The sequence below is a fragment of the Primulina huaijiensis genome, chromosome 13 (genome assembly GCF_012295235.1).
Source record: "Primulina huaijiensis isolate GDHJ02 chromosome 13, ASM1229523v2, whole genome shotgun sequence".
Taxonomy (NCBI): Eukaryota; Viridiplantae; Streptophyta; class Magnoliopsida; order Lamiales; family Gesneriaceae; genus Primulina; species Primulina huaijiensis.
Window position 1 is genome coordinate 18,315,062 of NC_133318.1, and position 18,538 is coordinate 18,333,599.

Consider the following 18,538-nt stretch of genomic DNA (forward strand, 5'->3'; position numbering starts at 1 on the left):
ATATAGTAATAATGTTATTATTATCAGGCTTCTAGAATACATAATACAGCTAGCTAGCTTTGCAAGAGAACCAAACACCTTCTTACGAAGTCTTCATAACGTTAGTTCATCATTTGACCTTCCTAACAATCTGACCAAATCATTGACGTGTTAACAGAATTTTCTATCATATTTTAGACACATACATTATATTATAAAAATGAAAAATATATAGTCCATCAAAATTTTACAAACTATATTCAACTTCGATGCATATTTCGTAATCGTTTGACTCGAAATTTACAAATATATATAGTCCATCAAAATTTTACGAACTATATTCATCGTCATTGCATAGTTCGTAATCGTTTGACTCGAAATTTACTGAAGTTAAGAAATGATTATGTTATTTTAATCTTTCAATTTATCATTTAATTTTTATGTCAAATATTTAACGTGACAAATTGGAAGTATGCATGTGTGTGTGGTAAATAGATTTCTATATGGCATGCATAATATTTTGTAGATATATATTTACTATGATATGTATCATTATTCATCCATAAGCTTTTTCCTAATTATGGAACACATGAAATAAAGGCTAAAAATTTGCCACTAATTGCCACTTTTTCGGATATACGCGACTTGATGTGTGTAAATTTCTTACGCTTCGAGAATGTTATCCTCATCATCAAACCAGTTCCGAGATTCTCGATAACAATATCATTACTACCAATAATAATGATGAATTTTCTTAATAATTAAAAAAAAAATCAAATTCATGACATTCAAAGTATCCAACTCATCATCTAATGATAATTATGTGGTTTTATTTTTGTGTTTCTTAAAACCATGAATTACAAAAGTTTGTATTGTTAAGTAATATTAGTATTTGTATATGTAATTGGATTATCAATATCTTTTAAGTGAATTTGAAGACTTTTTTAGATAATTCAACCAATATTCGAAGCAGTGATGAAGATTGTGATTTAATTCACGTCAGGTCGAGGATGGTGGTGACAAATATGGCTCATCTCGTTATCATTTCTAGATTATTTGAAGCGAAGATGATGACTAGGATGAATATTTAATGTCCGCAAAGTCGAGATAAGAATTACCTAATCCTCGCAATAATTAAAGGCAAAAACTTGTGTGAGACGGTTTCACGGATCGTATTTTGTGAGATAGATCTTTTATTTGAGTCATCCATGAAAAAATATTACTTTTTATTGTGAATATCGGTAGGGTTGACCCGTCTCACAGATAAAGATTCGTGAGATCGTCTCACAAGAGACTTAAAAGAAGAAGGATTGGGGCGAGGGCGAGGAAATTTACCCATTTCCATTCCCTATGTGTGACAATTTTCTACTTCTTATGTAAGCTGTCTAATTGTGTAGAATAATCAAAGCCATTTCCGCGTATGGAACACGTAGCTTGGAAATATATATTTGGAAGTGAGTATGATTTTTTAAAAATAGGTATATCAAAATTAATATTATCTTCCAAAATTTTTGGTTTTGGTTTCGGTTTCAAACCTGGATTGAACTAAAATTTTATGGTTCGATTTCAGTTTATAAAAATAAAAAATCAGAATCGAAATTCAAACATAATGGAACCTTTACTCGTCAAATTAATTTAACTTTAAAGTTATAGCATACGTAGATAACTTAATCTACATAATTTAATGTACTTGGTTTGGTTTGTATAAATTAAATAAAAATTCTATTTTCTTTTCTTTATTAGAAAATAAATTATGTATACTATTTTGTAACATAATTAAAACTTTTAAATTTAATTAATTATTTTGATAACCTCACAAACTGAGAAGTTTTTGATATGTTATACGATTAAAAAGATCGAAGTTGAATCATTATCATTAAATATATATTTTTGTACGGCGACATATACTCCTACAATATAAATCAAAGTAATGTTATATTATTATAGCATATCCGTATAAAAGTAAAAGAAGATAGTTTCTAAAACTTCTTCTGCATGGTTTGGGGAAAAACCTACCTAATTTTTAAAAACAAAAAACCTGCCCACACATCCAAGAAAGTCAAGAGGGAGGAGAATCCATGGAATTTTCTAATCGGCCAAATTTGTAAGACTTGAAAATTGTTCCCATTATTTCTTTTCCTTTCTTCTATTTTTGTTTTCATACCTATTCACAAAATACCAAGGTTCTAAAAAGCGTGAAACGCTCCGAAGCGCGGATGTCGAGCTCCAAGCTTTTCAAGCTTAAGCTAGATTAGCACAGGCTTAAGCGTGAAAAAGCGTTTTTTATCTTTAGTGTAATTGTAATTATCTCAAACCAATAAATAGATAAAATAATACATAAATATGATAAATTTAAGTCTAATGTATTAATTCTCATATTTATAAAATCATAAAAATATTAAAATTACAATCTTTATTTGTTTTTTCAACTAGACCATATTAAAAATGTTAAATATTTGTCAAATCATTATCAGACATGTTTAAAATCATAATTAAAATTAAAAAATAAAAATCTAAATTATAAACTTAATTTATTATTTTAAAATAAAAGGACACACCTTCAAAATAAAAAAAATAAAAAATAAATAGATGCGATTAATTGTGCTTAAGCACGCTTAATTAAACACCTTAATTACACTTTTTTCCGCTTTCTCCGAAGCGGGGCGTTTTTGACGAGCTTCAAGCTTAAGCGGGCTTTTTAGAACACTGCAAAATACAATTTACTCGATTTTAATAATAATCACAAAAACTCCCGGCTGTTTCACGGGTCAATTTTATGAAACAAAAATTCTATTTGGGTTATCCATGAAAAATTATTTCACATGTCAATTTTGTGATACATATATTCTATTTGGGTCAGCTATGAAAAATTATTATTTTTTATTATAAAAATAGATAAAATTGACATGTTTCAAAAATAAAAATTCGTGAGACCGTATCATAACAGACATACCCAATAATTAATAATATGATAGGTGGACAAACATACACACAAATGGTAGTTTATAACTTATGTTACATGGCGTGTTGAGTGGACAAATTCAGCATACAATTAATTAGATTTAACAAATCACGACTACTGATAGCATTATAATTTTTATTTTTTTTATTTTTTTTATTTTTTAATTTTAATTTTTTTATAATTTTAAAAAAAAAATAATATTTTTTAAATTTTTTAATTGATAAAAAAAAAAAAAATATAAAATTTATTATATATATATAAATATATATATATATAGTATACATTTTTTTTAAAAAAAATAAAAAAAAAAAAAATATAAAATTTATTATATATATATATATAAAATAAATTCTAGAATTTTCGTTGTTATATATCAAGTATTATAAGAAGGGGTGGTGCAAATATCTATATGTCTCCATGTCCTAAAGAGAGATCAGATATTGATTAGTCTCATTTTGTTCGTGTAATGTGATATATTATATCAGTTCTTGCTTTCTTTCCATGTCGATTAATTTTCCGAATACATTACATATTCTCATCGAGAAAGAAAAATAAATATATATATAAAAAACCCATCATTATTTTCTCGTTTCCAGCTCAAGATCGATCCTTTCTCAATCTCACAATTAACTGTGTACGTATATTAATGGCGCTTAAGAAGAAGCTGAAATGGCAAGACTATTTCCCGAACTGTTTCAAGCCTGAGGGCGGGAAGCCAGATCCGAAGAAGTCTGTATTAAAACAGCAGCCATCGTTCCAAAGGATTTCGCTATCCGATTTGAGCAGCTCCACGGTACTGTCGGAGGATCTGTCGGCCTCGTTGGTTGGATCCAATCTACATGTGTTCACTCTTCAGGAGCTGAAGGTGATCACGCAGAGCTTCTCGTCCAGTAATTTTCTCGGGGAGGGAGGGTTCGGGCCGGTGCACAAGGGGTTCATCGATGATAAGATAAGGCCCGGTTTGAAGGCTCAGCCCGTTGCCGTCAAGCTCCTGGATTTGGATGGTTCTCAAGGTCATAGAGAATGGCTGGTATGGTAGTACTCTCATTTCTTATTATAAGTGCATGAAATATTCTAAATATTACCATTTATATCTAATACGTAGTAATCATAAGCTTTTTTTGCTTCAAATTTGTTTGGATTATTAGAATTATAAGTTAGTTTCAATCATCATATCGTTTGTTGGTTGAGTCGTGACGAATATATGAATTACTTCGATTTTTCGAAATAATCGTCGTTTTTAATCAAATTTTGTAGACTGAAGTGATTTATCTCGGGCAATTGAGACATCCGAATTTGGTGAAGTTGATTGGATATTGTTGCGAAGAAGAACATAGGCTTCTTGTCTACGAATACATGGCACGAGGGAGCCTAGAAAATCAACTATTCAGAAGTAAGTCACCAATTTTACCATTATTCGCTTTAAAATTTTTACATAAGGTTCAAAAAATTTATAACTACTTTTATATAATCTTATGATGCACAATAATATATATATTTTTTTGGTGTGATTCTAACACATAATTGGTACCTAGCTGTAATTCGTAGGCTATTTTGAATTTAGAAAAGGTCAATGGTGACGCACTGGAAGTTGACATTTGATCTGCAAGTTTAGTGCATACTAAATTGTCAATAATTTATCTAAATAAATTCACAAAAGTACTTTAATTTTCTCTTTTTTATTGACAGTTCAAACTCCATTATTTTATCTACCACTTTGAATAAATCAAGCAGCTTGCTTCTTGAACTATGGCCACTTTATTAAATTAATGGAACGAGGAATTATTTTTTAATTTATTTATTGGTCAAATAACATGAGTTAGATTTAAAAAATAATAATAAGAATATGATATTTTGATTACTATAAAATTTTATTTAAGATATTGTTTACCTGAATCTGAAATCTCTGTTATTCTTGTTTTTAGAATTTCGAAAATTGTTTTTGTAATTTAATTTTTTTTTTCTATTTTCCAAAAAATAAAAATCTGAACACAGGATTTTCAGTTTCACTTCCATGGCCAACGAGAATAAAAATTGCTATCGGCGCTGCTAGAGGACTTGCCTTTCTCCATGAAGCCGAAAAACCCGTCATATTCCGCGATTTCAAGGCTTCAAATATCCTGTTAGACTCTGTAAGTGCATGTTGTATATATCATACCAATGTAACAACAAATATTTTTTTACAAAATCTTTAAATCCTATTTCCAGGATTTTACGGCGAAATTATCGGATTTCGGACTTGCCAAAGATGGTCCAGAAGGTGATGATACGCATGTTTCCACTCGAGTGATGGGTACACAAGGTTATGCTGCGCCAGAATACATCCTGACAGGTAATATATCACATATCCAATGTCGAATTAATATGCAAAAAATTATGGTTTATTTGAATCTAATAAAGTAAAGTTTTTCAGGTCATTTGACAGCTGCTAGTGATGTTTACAGTTTCGGGGTACTGCTCTTGGAGCTTCTAACTGGCCGGAAATCGTTAGACAAAACCCGTCCTCCAAGAGAACAAAATCTGGCAGAATGGGCAAGGCCAATGCTAAAATCTCCCCGAAAATTCGGCCGTATAATCGATCCAAGACTCGAGGGGCAGTACTCGGAACTCGGGGTTCAAAAGGCCGCAGAATTAGCTTATCATTGCTTAAGCCATCGGCCGAAACTTAGGCCGATTATAAGTGAAGTGATAAAAGTTTTGGAGCCGTTGAAAGATCTTGAAGACTTGCAAATCGGTACTTTCGTTTTCGCTGTTTCGACTGATAGTGATCATTCGCCGAAAGAACTTGTTAAGAAGGAGAGTTCTCAGTTGCATCATCACAGGAATAGGCCAAATGAAGGGTGTAGAAACGGGGCGAAATCCCCAGTTTCGTTCGCTGAAAATGCGCGACAACATGATCGGAAAAAAGGGTCTAATTCGCCTGCGAATTATGGTTTAAAGAGATCATGAATTGTGGATCAACAAAGTGTATATATAAAGACTCATCAAGAATATAATGTTCTTGGTTTCGTAGTTTATTAGGGCAAGCTTTGGCCATTCTGTGAGCATTTTTACACTTCTTTCCCTTTCTTTTTCTCAAATGTAATTGGCATTACACACACATTTCTTGGTTTCATTCATACATACAACTTTGTTATTCTGTTTGATAATAGTATATTATCATTTCTTTGCAAATTCAAAGTGGTTTTAATTTAAATTCTAAATTACTTGTTTTATTGTATGTTCGAATTATTAAAACTTGGAATAATTACTTTTTTGTCATGTAATTTTCACTACTTCTATTTTGGTCATGTTAATAGTAAATTTGCATTTTTAATAATGTAACTGGCATGTTTTTTCATCTTTGATCATGTTAACGAAAAATTACTTTTTTAGTCTTGTTACATACGTATTTTTTTTTCAATTTTTGGTTTTTTTTAAAACCGGAGTTCATCGCATCTTCTAAAAATTGCTTATGTGTCATATGTGGATGTTGACATGGATTTTTTGAAAAAAAAAGATTTTGTATATGTCGTGATTTTTTTTCGAATATTATGTGGCTTTCTAAAAGTTCATTCAACATCCACGACTACCACATAAACAATTACCGGTCGACATGTTGGACTTCGTTCGAGAAATGACCAAATATGAAAAAATTACAAGTTATATGACTAAAAATATAAATTTATTGTTAACATACATGACCAAATGTGAAAAAAATACAAATTATATAATTTTCCCATAAAAGTAAGTACAAAATACAAATTATATATGAAAAATAATTTTCTTATTTTTTTAAACATGGTAACTGGCGCGATTATTACTAGATGGCTAATATATTAAAAAAAATGGTTCAAAATTATTTATAAAAAAATTAATTTTTTTGGTAAACAATTTGTCCCTCGATTTTTAATTCTAAGTTGGATTAAAAGTAAAATATTCTAATACAAAACAAGAATTGACATTCCAGAGCAATAAAATACCGAATATTATTTTACTATATATGCTAGCTGGATTTTAAATAAATTATTTCGATTTGGATTATAAATTTATTTTTTATTTTTGAATTAAAATCCCTCGTATTTTGATGATTGGTTGACTTGACTAGGTCACAATCAGCTTACCAAACACCGAGAGAATTAATATCTCATATCCGAATATTATATACATGTTGACTTGGAGGAAGTGAGGTTAGTGAATATTTGGTGAACAAGAAATCAACTACACCTTGAGAAATAAGTAACTATCATATAATTATAACCCTTATTTTAGCCTAAATTTTTTTATTCGAAGTCGATTTCAATTAAAATGTAAAAAAATATATATAATTTATACTGAATTTGATTCGACATCTTAATTTATAAAGGAAAAGAAACAATATTTATAAGAAAAAAAATCTCGCTTTTAATTTGATTTTAGAGATTTGGTAAGCATATGAAGAAAACTTAATTTTTGCTCTTTTTAGTATAATTCATTTTCGCAAAAACTCATATGATAAGATCTCACGAATCAACTTTATGATACATATAATATATTAAAGTAACACATAAAAAAATTATTTTTTATTATAAATATAGACATAATTGATTTATCAATATAATAATTATAATTGTTAATATTTTAATGTTTCAATAAGTTTAGTGAATTGTAATGATTACGGAGGCCAAATTCAAAGAATTTTACGTGTTATACCATGACGTGACATCGCGGAACATCATGTCTTAGTATCACTATATATCTTAGTGCACATCAATGTCATATTAAAAAAATATTAAAAAATAATATATAAAATAATATTTTTTAATGCAATTTTCAATCAATTACAAATTAAAATTCAGATATTTTTTAATTCAAATAAATATGACTTATAAATAATTATTAACTAATAATGATCGTTCCCTCATAAGTCATAAAACATCCCATTAAATAAAATTAAAAACAAAAAAAAAAAAGGACGCCGAAATTTATGAAATTCAAGTTCTAGAGTCAATTTTCCGTATGATCCACGCCTCCAACTACCGTTTCTTAATTAATGAAATATACGAAAGATATTTTTTAAAACCCTTCACTAAGAAAATAATAATAATTTTTTAAAAGAAAAAACGAATAATGGAATAGTGCAAGGAACAACCGAAATTCATGAATATTACATGCATTTTCGAACCATATTAATAATTAAATTATAATAAGATTATGTTTGGATCGAATGATTTGAATGAAATCCATCGTAGATTTTTTAGGACAGATGCAAATATTTATAATAGACATTCTCTTCAAAATTTTGAATAACGTATGCCACCATAATTATAAGCATATATAGATGATAATTGTACCAATAATATATGTAATTAATGTTATGTCTATAATTATTTGAAATGAAATCGCCAAATGAAAATTAAGATTAGTTGGCAACTGTCCTGAAATGTAACTCAAGAAAGGCCAATGCGAATATGCCATCACTCTAGGCAAACTTTCAAAAAAAATTCTAAGTACGTACTGTTTCCGGATCGGAAGATTTGAATTTGAGAGAAGATTTAAATAAAAGATCTGAAATAACTTCATATTGAAATGAATACGAAATTCACCACAATTACTTAAAAAAATAATCGATTTCAAACCAATTGTTAAGTCCATTCATACACATGTAGCATGAGATTTGAAATCATTCGGAATTGAAATAACTTCATTTTGGATTTGAATCTTCAAATTAATCAATCCAATCACAACTTAAATTTTTTTTTTTATATCAAATGTAAAACAAAAAGAAACAATTCTCGTCACAACAACCATGGTATTCATCTCCACGAGTCTTGAAAATACTTTTAGGTTGTGTTTGGATTTGAGATATGATTTGAATGAATAATTTGAAATCACTTCATATTATGATGAAACAGATATTCACCACAATTGTTCAAATAATAATTAGTTTGGAATTTTAAATTTATTGTCAAACGAGTTTTACCCAAACAAATAAAATAATTTGTTATTATAATTTGAAATTCTTGGCTTTAAATCTATCTATTGGAATATAGTTAAGTAATGAAAAGATTTGAATTTATATGAGGATTTCAAATACAAGGATTTTAGATTATTAGGTTGGAAACCAGATTTGAGTTTGGAAAGTGATCTCTAGGATTTCAAGATAGTTAAAAACGAACTTTTTTTTAACTCCCTAATTTTATTTCTAAACTCGTTTGCTAATTCGACTAGACGAGATGTTTGTTACAATTGAATATCAAACTTAACATCTTATCCCAAACCTTATATTTTTAGTATGTTTTTAATTATCGAACATGTACAAATCCATGAAATTTAAAGAATCAAAATTTATAACAATCCAAGCATTTAAATATGTCGACATTATTATTATTATTATTATTATTATTATAATTCTAATAACAAAAGTAGCAAGGGTAGCAGCAGTTTTTGTCACAATACGAACATACATTTACCTCAAGACACTTAGGATATTTTACCTTGAGACATTTAGGATATCTACACTGAATGCTCGGACAAGAGCACGGGATAGAGCAAGGGTTCGCACAAGAACAAGAGCACGTTAAGCACGAAGGCCGAGACAAACACGAGAAACACGAAGGCCAACTTAAGCACAAAGTAAACTCGGGAATGCAGCAGCGAGGCAATCTACATGTACAGTCGTCGAAACATCGGCTATTCCAGCACGAAAAACATTGACATTTTGGGATTCGGCAGCTCAAACATGTGTTTCTGCAACGACATGTATTGCATTCGGGGCAGTGTGGCATCTCAAGATCGCATGCGCAGTGTTGACAGCAACAGAAAATCCATGATATACTGAAGCATGATAATCCACTGCAAAAAAATGGGATTTATTCGTAGATTATGAATGAAAAAAATCAAAGCAGGGAAGTAGGAAAAATTTCAAAGAAGGTTTTAGAGTTGTGCATTTTTTTCCAACTCATACCCGCAGAGCCATTTCCAGAAGCGGCGCGATCTGCTAATCTTCTTGGTTCTGCATTCAAAGACCAATATTTCAAGATTAAAGATTCGGAAAACAGTAGAACTATGCAATGGAAAAGATAACCAATGTATGTTCTCACATAGGTATTAGAGGATCTGCATTCGCTGCCACGAAATCTGCAACCCTGCAGATGAAATTCGATATCAAGATAGGTATGTTACTAATTTGTATCATTTGATGAAAGACAAAACCATGTTCAAAAATATTGGCTGTGTTCTTTCGAATTCATGCTTGAAATTAGAAGTCTAAGCAATCCAGAAACTAACATACTCTTTACAAGATCTTGAAGCCGGTGGAAGGCCTTCAACAGCTTTCAGCTCTTCCTGATTAAACAAAAATGCAGTTTTACTATAAATGGAGAAGTATATTCTTCGCGAAAAATTTAAGCACTGTGACATGGGATGATCGAAGAGACGTGGATATGTAACATACACAGTTGATAAAAAAAAATGTTGACATGACATATATAATTTACGTAGTCTGATTAATTATATAGAGTTTGGTTCCTAGATTAAGTATGATCCGAGTCGATTATCATCCGCACCAAAGAGTGTGTCATGATGTATTAGAATGTTTTTTTTTTGTTAGAACTTTTTGAGTCCATCATGAATCATTAATCCTCCAAAAATCAGGTAAATTGAAGTGGTCCATACTCCATGCATTTCCAAAATAAGCATTCAAATTAAAGTTTTATCAAACAAATAATTCATTTTTGGCCTACTTATGCTATGTGATGACACACCACAAACTACGAGGGCCCTTTGTATTTCCCCCACACAATTAACAGTCACTGTCATCACCATACTCCCTTTTGCTAAAGTCTTATTAATTCAAATCTCTACCCCACCAACCTACTCATACAAATTGAAATAAAAAATGAAAAAGAACACATATGAGATCCTCCAGTGTAAGAGTAAAAAATTAGCATTACTAATAATCGTAAAAAGTACACTAAAAAATAGTAAAGAAACATAAGTAATCATTAAAAGTACACTTAAAAAATTAGTTCAAAGTTCGGTTTTAAGATGTATTTATAGATGGCACCAACCAAAAATTAGCAAATCTCATTCAAGTTTATGGGAGTTAGTCCAAAACTAACCCAACTTCAATTTGACCAAATCAAGGAAATCTAGAAGAATTTAAGCATGAAAATGAATTCAACTACTAGTCGAACTAGCATCTCAAATAGGCCATGAAAGTAACAGAAAAACAGAGCAAACTTGCACGTATAAATCTTTAGAAATCACCTCAAGAAAACCAATGTCCCTCTCCAAAATCTGAATCTTGGCCAACTCCCGCCGTTTCCCGTACAAATCAGGGTACTTGGGCGGCGATTTAGGCCGCGGCAGCGGCAGCGTTGACACAGAGCCATTCCTCCTTAAATCAGACATTTCGTCAAGAAAATCCTAACACTTACTTTTTTTTCTTTTACTTTTTTTTTGGCAATCTCAACTTTCACACACGAAATCACCCATTAAAAACTGGCACCAAATCAAAGTCCCAAAAGATCGAAACTTTTCGATGCTACTTCTGTAGTAAGATAGTGAATAGATCCTAAGAAACACCGCACACAGTGCCTGCAGAAGGAGAGATGCGAGAAAATGAGGTTAACGTTTGGAAATGGAAGGGAACAAAGACAGGAAATAATGACTAAATTCTGACTCGGTGGTATAATTACAGGGGTCCCCAGAGCCCCAAAAGCTCTGCCGCACAACAACTATGGGCAGAACCAATTGCAGAACAAAGCCATACACTGTATATACACGCAGAAATACTATACTATATAGTACAGACATAAATGAATGCATTTACTTCACTCAGACCTCCTGTCTGCAGTTGCGTGGGTTAAATAAAAATAAGTGTAAAAAACCACACAAAAAAAAAACCATTTTTTTTGTTACATAGAAATTAAAAAGGTTGGATGATAAATGATAAGTACCAGCTGAAAAAGACTGTTCTATTTCTTTCTTCTTCGAACAATGATGGAAATTTTAGAGAAAAGACGGTGAAAAAAGCTGCAGGATATTAGTGAATGCGGAAAGAATGAGGTATGAAGAAAATATCTTCGATCAAATTTACTATTATCTTTTTAGAAACATTATTGAATTATTCAGCCATTCTGCACAACGAAATTAATAATAATCTATTTCATTTCGACCAATCAGAATACTTCAACAAATTTCTTGAAAACCCAATTTTCAATTTGAAAAAAATTCAAAAAAAAGAAGAAGAAGAAGAAGACAGTCACTTTCTCGCACACAGTGAGTGTGTGTAATTTGGTGGTGGAGTTGCAGAGTTGTACAAAAAGCACACGTGACAGGCTGCTGCGTGAGATTGATTCTGAAACTGTGGAATTCATCCTCGTTTTTACAGTATATCGGGTAAAACAAATATATAAATAAATATCTTAGATTTCATAAGTAAAAATACGAGCGTGGTGAAAATTTTTCCAACCAACAGCTGTGTTTTTTTTTTTTGGGGGGAGACTGAGGAATCTCTGGCGCTGTTAAGATTTGACGATGTAATTTTTTAAGATTTATTGATAGGCTGTTTGATGGCATTTCTGAGCCGGTTCTGTGTGCCTGGTCGGCTGATCGTATCCCATTCTGGTACTAGGTGTGCTAATGTGAATGTATATAATATTTACTATTTTCAATTTGAGTCTTTATGGGTGAGATGCATCAATTTTATCGATATTCACAACAAAAAGTAATAATCTTAGCATAAAAAGTAATATTTTTTCATTGATAACCCAAATAAGAGATCCGTCTTACGAAATACGACTCGTGAGACCGTCTCACACAAATTTGTCTTTCAAATTTTATATATATTTATTAAAAAAAATTTAGAGACGATATCATTGTGTTCGATATCACGAGACTTGTTTTCTATTTGGTCATATAATATTTTTTATGTCAAAAATATTTTTTTCATTATAAATATGAGTAAAATTGACACGTTTCACAGGAAAAATATAAATGAAATCGTTTAAAAATATATATTTTTATTTATAATTATAATATCATCGAGGTTCTTACATGTCATTATTTTAAAAATAAAAGTTTTATTTAAACATTTATAAAGATCATTCAGAATTGTAGCGATGTAGGTTCATATCATGTGAGTGCCTCTTCTCGTAGATTGCTTGTTAATTTAGCATAAATAAATTTAGAAGTTGCAGTGAGTAATCCACGATATGTAACTATACATATTCGGCTTTTTTTAAAAAATAATATATTTTTAAAACTTATTTATTAAAATATTACAGAATTAGAATGTTTATAAAAATATAACAATCCGGACTTCAAAGTCCCGGATTCAGAAATTTTTTTTTAAAAAAAAGTAATAAAGTGTGTGTCACGGATTCAAATGAATCCGTGACACTTAAAAAAAAAATTAAAAAAAAAGTAAAAAAGGTCTGCCACGGATTCAATGAATCCGTGACTCCACCCCCATTTCCCCTTCTTTAAATGAGGTGTGCGCTCCTCATTTTCCATCACCGAACGAGCATTCTTCCTTCTCGCGTAGCAGCATTTTTCTTTCGAGCACGTCTCTTTCCGACACCAATCTACAAAATTTTCCATTTGAATAACGTAAGTTTTCGATTTTTTTTTGTTTATTATATTTATTATTGTTTGTTAATTGTAGTAATTTTAAATAATAACAATATTTATAATATTAATTGTATTATTAAAATTATAATACTATAATTTAGATTTTTTGTATCATCGAGCACTCTATGAACGATAGTAGTTTTAAGTAATAATAATAACTATACGTAATTTGATTACAATAATTAAATTATTAATTGTATTATTAGAATTAGTTGTAATATTGATTATATAATACTAACTATATAATTATAATATTAGAATAATTATAATATTAATGGTATAATATTAATTGTATAATTGTATAATAATGAACGCATCACGTAATAATTTTAATAGTAATTTTATTGTCGGAGTAATTATAATAATATTTGTAATAACAATTCTTAATTTAATTATAATAAATGTAAACATTTTGTATTATTGGAATAATTATAATATTAAATGTATAATAATAACTATATAATTATAATATTGGAATAATTATAATATTAATATTATAATATTAATTGTATAATAATAACTAAATTTAATTTAATTACAATAATTGTATACGTTTTATAACTATTATTAATTTATTTATTATAATAAATAACTATTATTAATGTATACGTTTTATAACTATTACTATACTTAATAATTACATGTTATAATAAATAACTATTTTGTAACTATTATAATTACATGTTATAATAAATAACTATTACTAATGTATACATTTTATAATTATTACTATAATTAATATTAACTATTAATAATGTATGTATTATAATTACATGTTACGTTTTATGATGTATTATTGATTTTTAAAAGAAATTATTTAATTTATAATAATTAGTTTTTTTATCAATTTGTCATCAACATATACGTTTTATTTTTTCGAGCCGGAAAATTGCAAATAAATTTTGTTTATTATTAAAATTTTTAGTTAAATTTAGTTTATATAAAATATAATATTTGTTAACTAATGATTTTTTGTTTGCAAGATGGCTGAAAATACGGATAATGTGTTGTATTTGCGGGGTAAACACATATCAAATAATATCAATGCTGAAAACATGGATGCACTAATTCCGCCACGTCGGTCTGACAAATGTCTTTGGAGATTACTTAATGCTGGGATTCACCTCCGTGTCCGCCTATGTCTTGCACGCATGGGCTTCTATGGTGTCATTCAGTGTGGTCCAATTAAATATTATGATAATCATTTGCTTACAGCCATTGTTGAGAGATGGCGTCGTGAGACACACACATTTCACCTTACAGTGGGCGAGGCAACAATCACCCTACAGGACGTTGCCCTTATTTGGGGGTTGAATATTGATGGCATGCCCATCACTGGTGTAGATACCGCGTACAACAAAAATACTTTACAACAACGCTGCGCTACTTGGTTGGGTTTTACTCCTACATCTTCGCAGATTAAAGGTGGACATCTTTATCTCACCGCTTTGCTAGACCATTGCCTAAATAATATGATTAATGATCAAAGCACTGAAGAGGACGTAGCACAATATTCCCGTTGTGTTGCATTAATGATCATTGGTGGATGTATGTTTCCGGACTCGGAAAGTGCTGCTGTGAAACTTATGTATTTGCAGTTTCTTGAGGATATAGAAATAGTGAATACGTTTAGCTGGGGTTCTGCTGTGTTGGCATATCTTTATAGAGAGTTGTGCGACACATCAATGGGATTAAAGGTTGATTTGTGTGGCCCTGTTCAGATATTGCAGGTAATTTTACACTTCTACTGTCATTATATTTGTTGTAATTAATTTTTCGTACGATTTGACTATTTATGTTGTATGTTATTACAGATTTGGGTGTGGTCTAGAATTACTCTTCTTTCCCCCGATAGAGCGCAACAACTATCTATGTCAGCAGAGCATGCTGGAGATGTGCTTCAGGGTCTACCATTCCCACCATACGGCGCACGGTACTAATAAGAAATAATTAACATTTATTATTATTATTTTGTTATTTAGTTTTAATGAAACTATTGTGTACTTTTATAAATTGCAGGTGGAGACGCGGTTTCTCTTGGACACATACGGCCCATCATTCTGTCCGTATAATGAGAGATATGCTTGACAGGATGGTAGAAGGGCAGGTAGATCAATAAATTAGTTGTTTAGAGTTTGAAATTTTTTACAAATTCAGTCTGAATTATATATTATCGACTTGATAATATTTTTTTCATTTTATTTGCTTCAGTTTCTATGGACAGTTTATGATATTGAATCCCCGGAGGTTGGCAGAATTCTTGATGGAAATAGAATTCATCTATGTCGGTCGGCATGCGCATTGATCAATTTTCATATAGTTGAGATGCATAGACCAGAGCGGTGTCTCCGACAGTTTGGAATGCGTCAGGGTATTCCGCCACATGCTAATAACTTCGACAATTTCCATAAACTGACGCGACAAGGCCGGAACAACTGTGATTGGGCGACATATCACAAAGATTTTGTAGAAATGTGGAATGATAGATATAATTTTGTGATTGGTGGGGATTATGTCATACCTGGTTCACCCGCCATCACAGTGGACTATATTGGTTGGTATCATCGCATTTCACAAATAGTGCTCTCGCCGCCAGTGGTACCTCCAAACATCATGGGCTACCATCCTGTTGATGCAAACTACCGACAATTTATCGTAAGACATGTTCAATTTATCTACATATGTACGTAAATATAATTTACTGTATTAAATATATGTTACATAACGTATGCATCTATGTCACAGACACGCCCAGCTCATGTGCAATATCCACCGATGTGGACAGGAAATGAGTTTGAACCCGGACCATCATCTTCAAATATGGCATACACTACTCCGCCAGTGGTTTCAAGCTTTCCATCGTATGACGCTGGTTACTACACTCCATTTGCTGGTAGTTTTACGCAATTTTTACAAAGTGACTTTCGACCGGGTATGAGTGAGAGTCGCCCTACATTTAACACGTCGCCCATACAATTTGAACAATATTCTGATACAGAAGGGTATGAGGTTGGTGGGAACATTGCCGATACCAGTACATCTGCAGCCCAAACAAGTACGCATGGAGATGATGAACAGATGTTAGGTCGTGGACGTAGAGTAATCAGAAGACCACCGTGTGGCACTGGAGGGCATCGTTACCATCGACATTAACTATTTATTTAGATATACACAATTACTTACATCGTATTGTTGTATATTTTTCAATTTTTTTATTTTTATTTTAATTACAAGTAGTTGCTGCAACATATTTTTTAAACATTCATATACAATTTTTGTATTATTGACTTTTTAAAATTTTAGAATTTATTGATTGTGATTTATTATACTTTAAATTTATTATTAATCTTCGTATTAGTAATTTTAAAATCAAATAATAAAAAAAATAACAAATATAACAAAATTATACATAATATTAAAATACAACCGAAAAAATTAGAATTACATTAATAAAACGTAAATAATACAACTAAAATATAAAAACTTATCGAAATTACCTTTTCAAATGTGGTTGTACGGAATTTGTAAATGAATCAGCGAACGATGTTTAATATCTGCAATAAATTACAAAAATTATCAGAAATATAATACAAAAAATAAAAATCAATATAAAAATAAATAATAGAGATTCGACTAAGACTCGGCGCAATTCTCCCAAACTCTGATACTCAACACAATTCTCCCAAATCAACTTCTGAATTACCGAGACTCGACGTAAATCTCTAAAATTTTGATATTCTACAGAATTCCTTCAAATCAAATTAGAAATTCTAATAATCATACTATCGACGTAATTTATAAAGAAAACATAGTTACGGATTCTAAAAATTATAACTACCATAAAAAAAACGAAGCGAAGAGAAAACACTGAATTGTCATAACAATACAATACTAAATTGTAAAATCTACGTCACAGACATAAATATTTGGCACCATAACTCGATCTTCTCACATGCACCCTACCTGCAATGAACAAGAATTATAAATACATACAAAATTTTAATTAATACACAATTTTGTAATTAAATTAATAAATTCATATGTTATGGTTAAAAAATAATGTACAATACGTTATTGTACATCTTTTACCTCCCACGTTGTATCTCCCTCGATGATGACTGATCCATCTCGTTTCTTATGCGTGTCGTGCGATCTCTGCCAGCCTGCCTCCTTTGTCGACGAACACTATTGTGTTGTAATTGGAATGTAGGTTCATCCCAATATTGTTATTATTATTATCCCACGTTGTCTCTCCCTCGATGATGGCTTAACACAAATTTTTGTTTTTATAATAATAAAAAAATTGTTATGTCTTATATTAAAATAAAGAGTTTTAAACATGTGTAAATAAAATTTTCAAATATATTAAATTTTCAAATTAAAAATTTAAACAATTAAGAGTATAAGTAAATTAAAAAGAAAAATAAACATAATAAAAAAACAAATGAAAAATTTACAAGATAAATTTATATTTTTCAAAATTGTTTTACTAAATATAAAATTTATGTTAACTTAAAACTTAATTTATTTANAAACATGGATTATTAGATCAACTGTTAGGATAATATTTTCATAGTATAGCTTGAACTAATTAAACCGACCTATGTTATATGACAGCAATTAATGTGAGTTTTAGCAACTCGTGAAGGTTTATATAATCTTTTTGGCAAAAACTTGTGTAAGACGGTCTCATGAGTCGTGTTTTATGAGACTGATATCTTATTTAGGTCATTCATGAAAAAGTATTACTTTTTATGTTAAGAGTATTACTTTTATTGTGAGTATCGGTAAGGTTGACACATCTCACAGATAAAGATTCGTGAGACTGTCCCACAAGAGACATACTCAATATTTTTAGATCAATTTGGATAAGTTACCTTAAAGTAAAAATCAATTCATTAAATTCGAAGCCTAATTCAAGAAATTTAGAGTCCCAATTAACCCGGTAGCTTCGATACTACATGTGGGGCATTGCCCCCACATGATTTGGATAGACAAGAT

At 30.2% G+C, this 18,538-nt stretch overlaps 4 protein-coding genes across 6 annotated transcripts in view; 2 read left to right on the top strand and 2 right to left on the bottom strand.

The window, feature by feature from the left end:
* LOC140991324 (uncharacterized) overlaps nucleotides 1–18,538 on the bottom strand; it is a 78,663-nt gene that overhangs the window by 27,374 nt on the left and 32,751 nt on the right. The window lies entirely within an intron of this gene.
* LOC140991033 (serine/threonine-protein kinase RIPK-like) lies at nucleotides 3,327–6,154 on the top strand. Its single transcript, XM_073460936.1, has 5 exons — nucleotides 3,327–3,971; nucleotides 4,199–4,334; nucleotides 4,937–5,073; nucleotides 5,150–5,273; nucleotides 5,355–6,154. The coding sequence occupies exons 1-5, from the start codon at nucleotides 3,588–3,590 to the stop codon at nucleotides 5,888–5,890; spliced, it is 1,317 nt and encodes a 438-aa protein (XP_073317037.1). The 5' UTR covers nucleotides 3,327–3,587; the 3' UTR covers nucleotides 5,891–6,154.
* Nucleotides 9,304–12,183, bottom strand: LOC140991091 (uncharacterized). Of its 2 annotated transcripts, none has more exons than XM_073461012.1 (6): nucleotides 11,863–12,183; nucleotides 11,171–11,500; nucleotides 10,194–10,246; nucleotides 10,003–10,047; nucleotides 9,867–9,914; nucleotides 9,304–9,754 (listed from the first exon to the last, which is right to left on the bottom strand). In XM_073461012.1, the coding sequence occupies exons 2-6, from the start codon at nucleotides 11,312–11,314 to the stop codon at nucleotides 9,313–9,315; spliced, it is 732 nt and encodes a 243-aa protein (XP_073317113.1). In that variant the 5' UTR covers nucleotides 11,315–11,500; nucleotides 11,863–12,183; the 3' UTR covers nucleotides 9,304–9,312. The 2 variants fall into 2 exon arrangements, with proteins under 2 accessions (XP_073317113.1, XP_073317114.1); XM_073461013.1 differs by lacking the exon at nucleotides 11,863–12,183 and adding an exon at nucleotides 11,586–11,728.
* On the top strand, nucleotides 14,468–16,779 carry LOC140991012 (serine/threonine-protein phosphatase 7 long form homolog). Of its 2 annotated transcripts, none has more exons than XM_073460913.1 (5): nucleotides 14,468–15,267; nucleotides 15,352–15,470; nucleotides 15,557–15,644; nucleotides 15,749–16,192; nucleotides 16,283–16,779. In XM_073460913.1, the coding sequence occupies exons 1-5, from the start codon at nucleotides 14,521–14,523 to the stop codon at nucleotides 16,688–16,690; spliced, it is 1,806 nt and encodes a 601-aa protein (XP_073317014.1). In that variant the 5' UTR covers nucleotides 14,468–14,520; the 3' UTR covers nucleotides 16,691–16,779. The 2 variants fall into 2 exon arrangements, with proteins under 2 accessions (XP_073317014.1, XP_073317015.1); XM_073460914.1 differs by having other exon boundaries at nucleotides 15,749–16,224; nucleotides 16,283–16,679.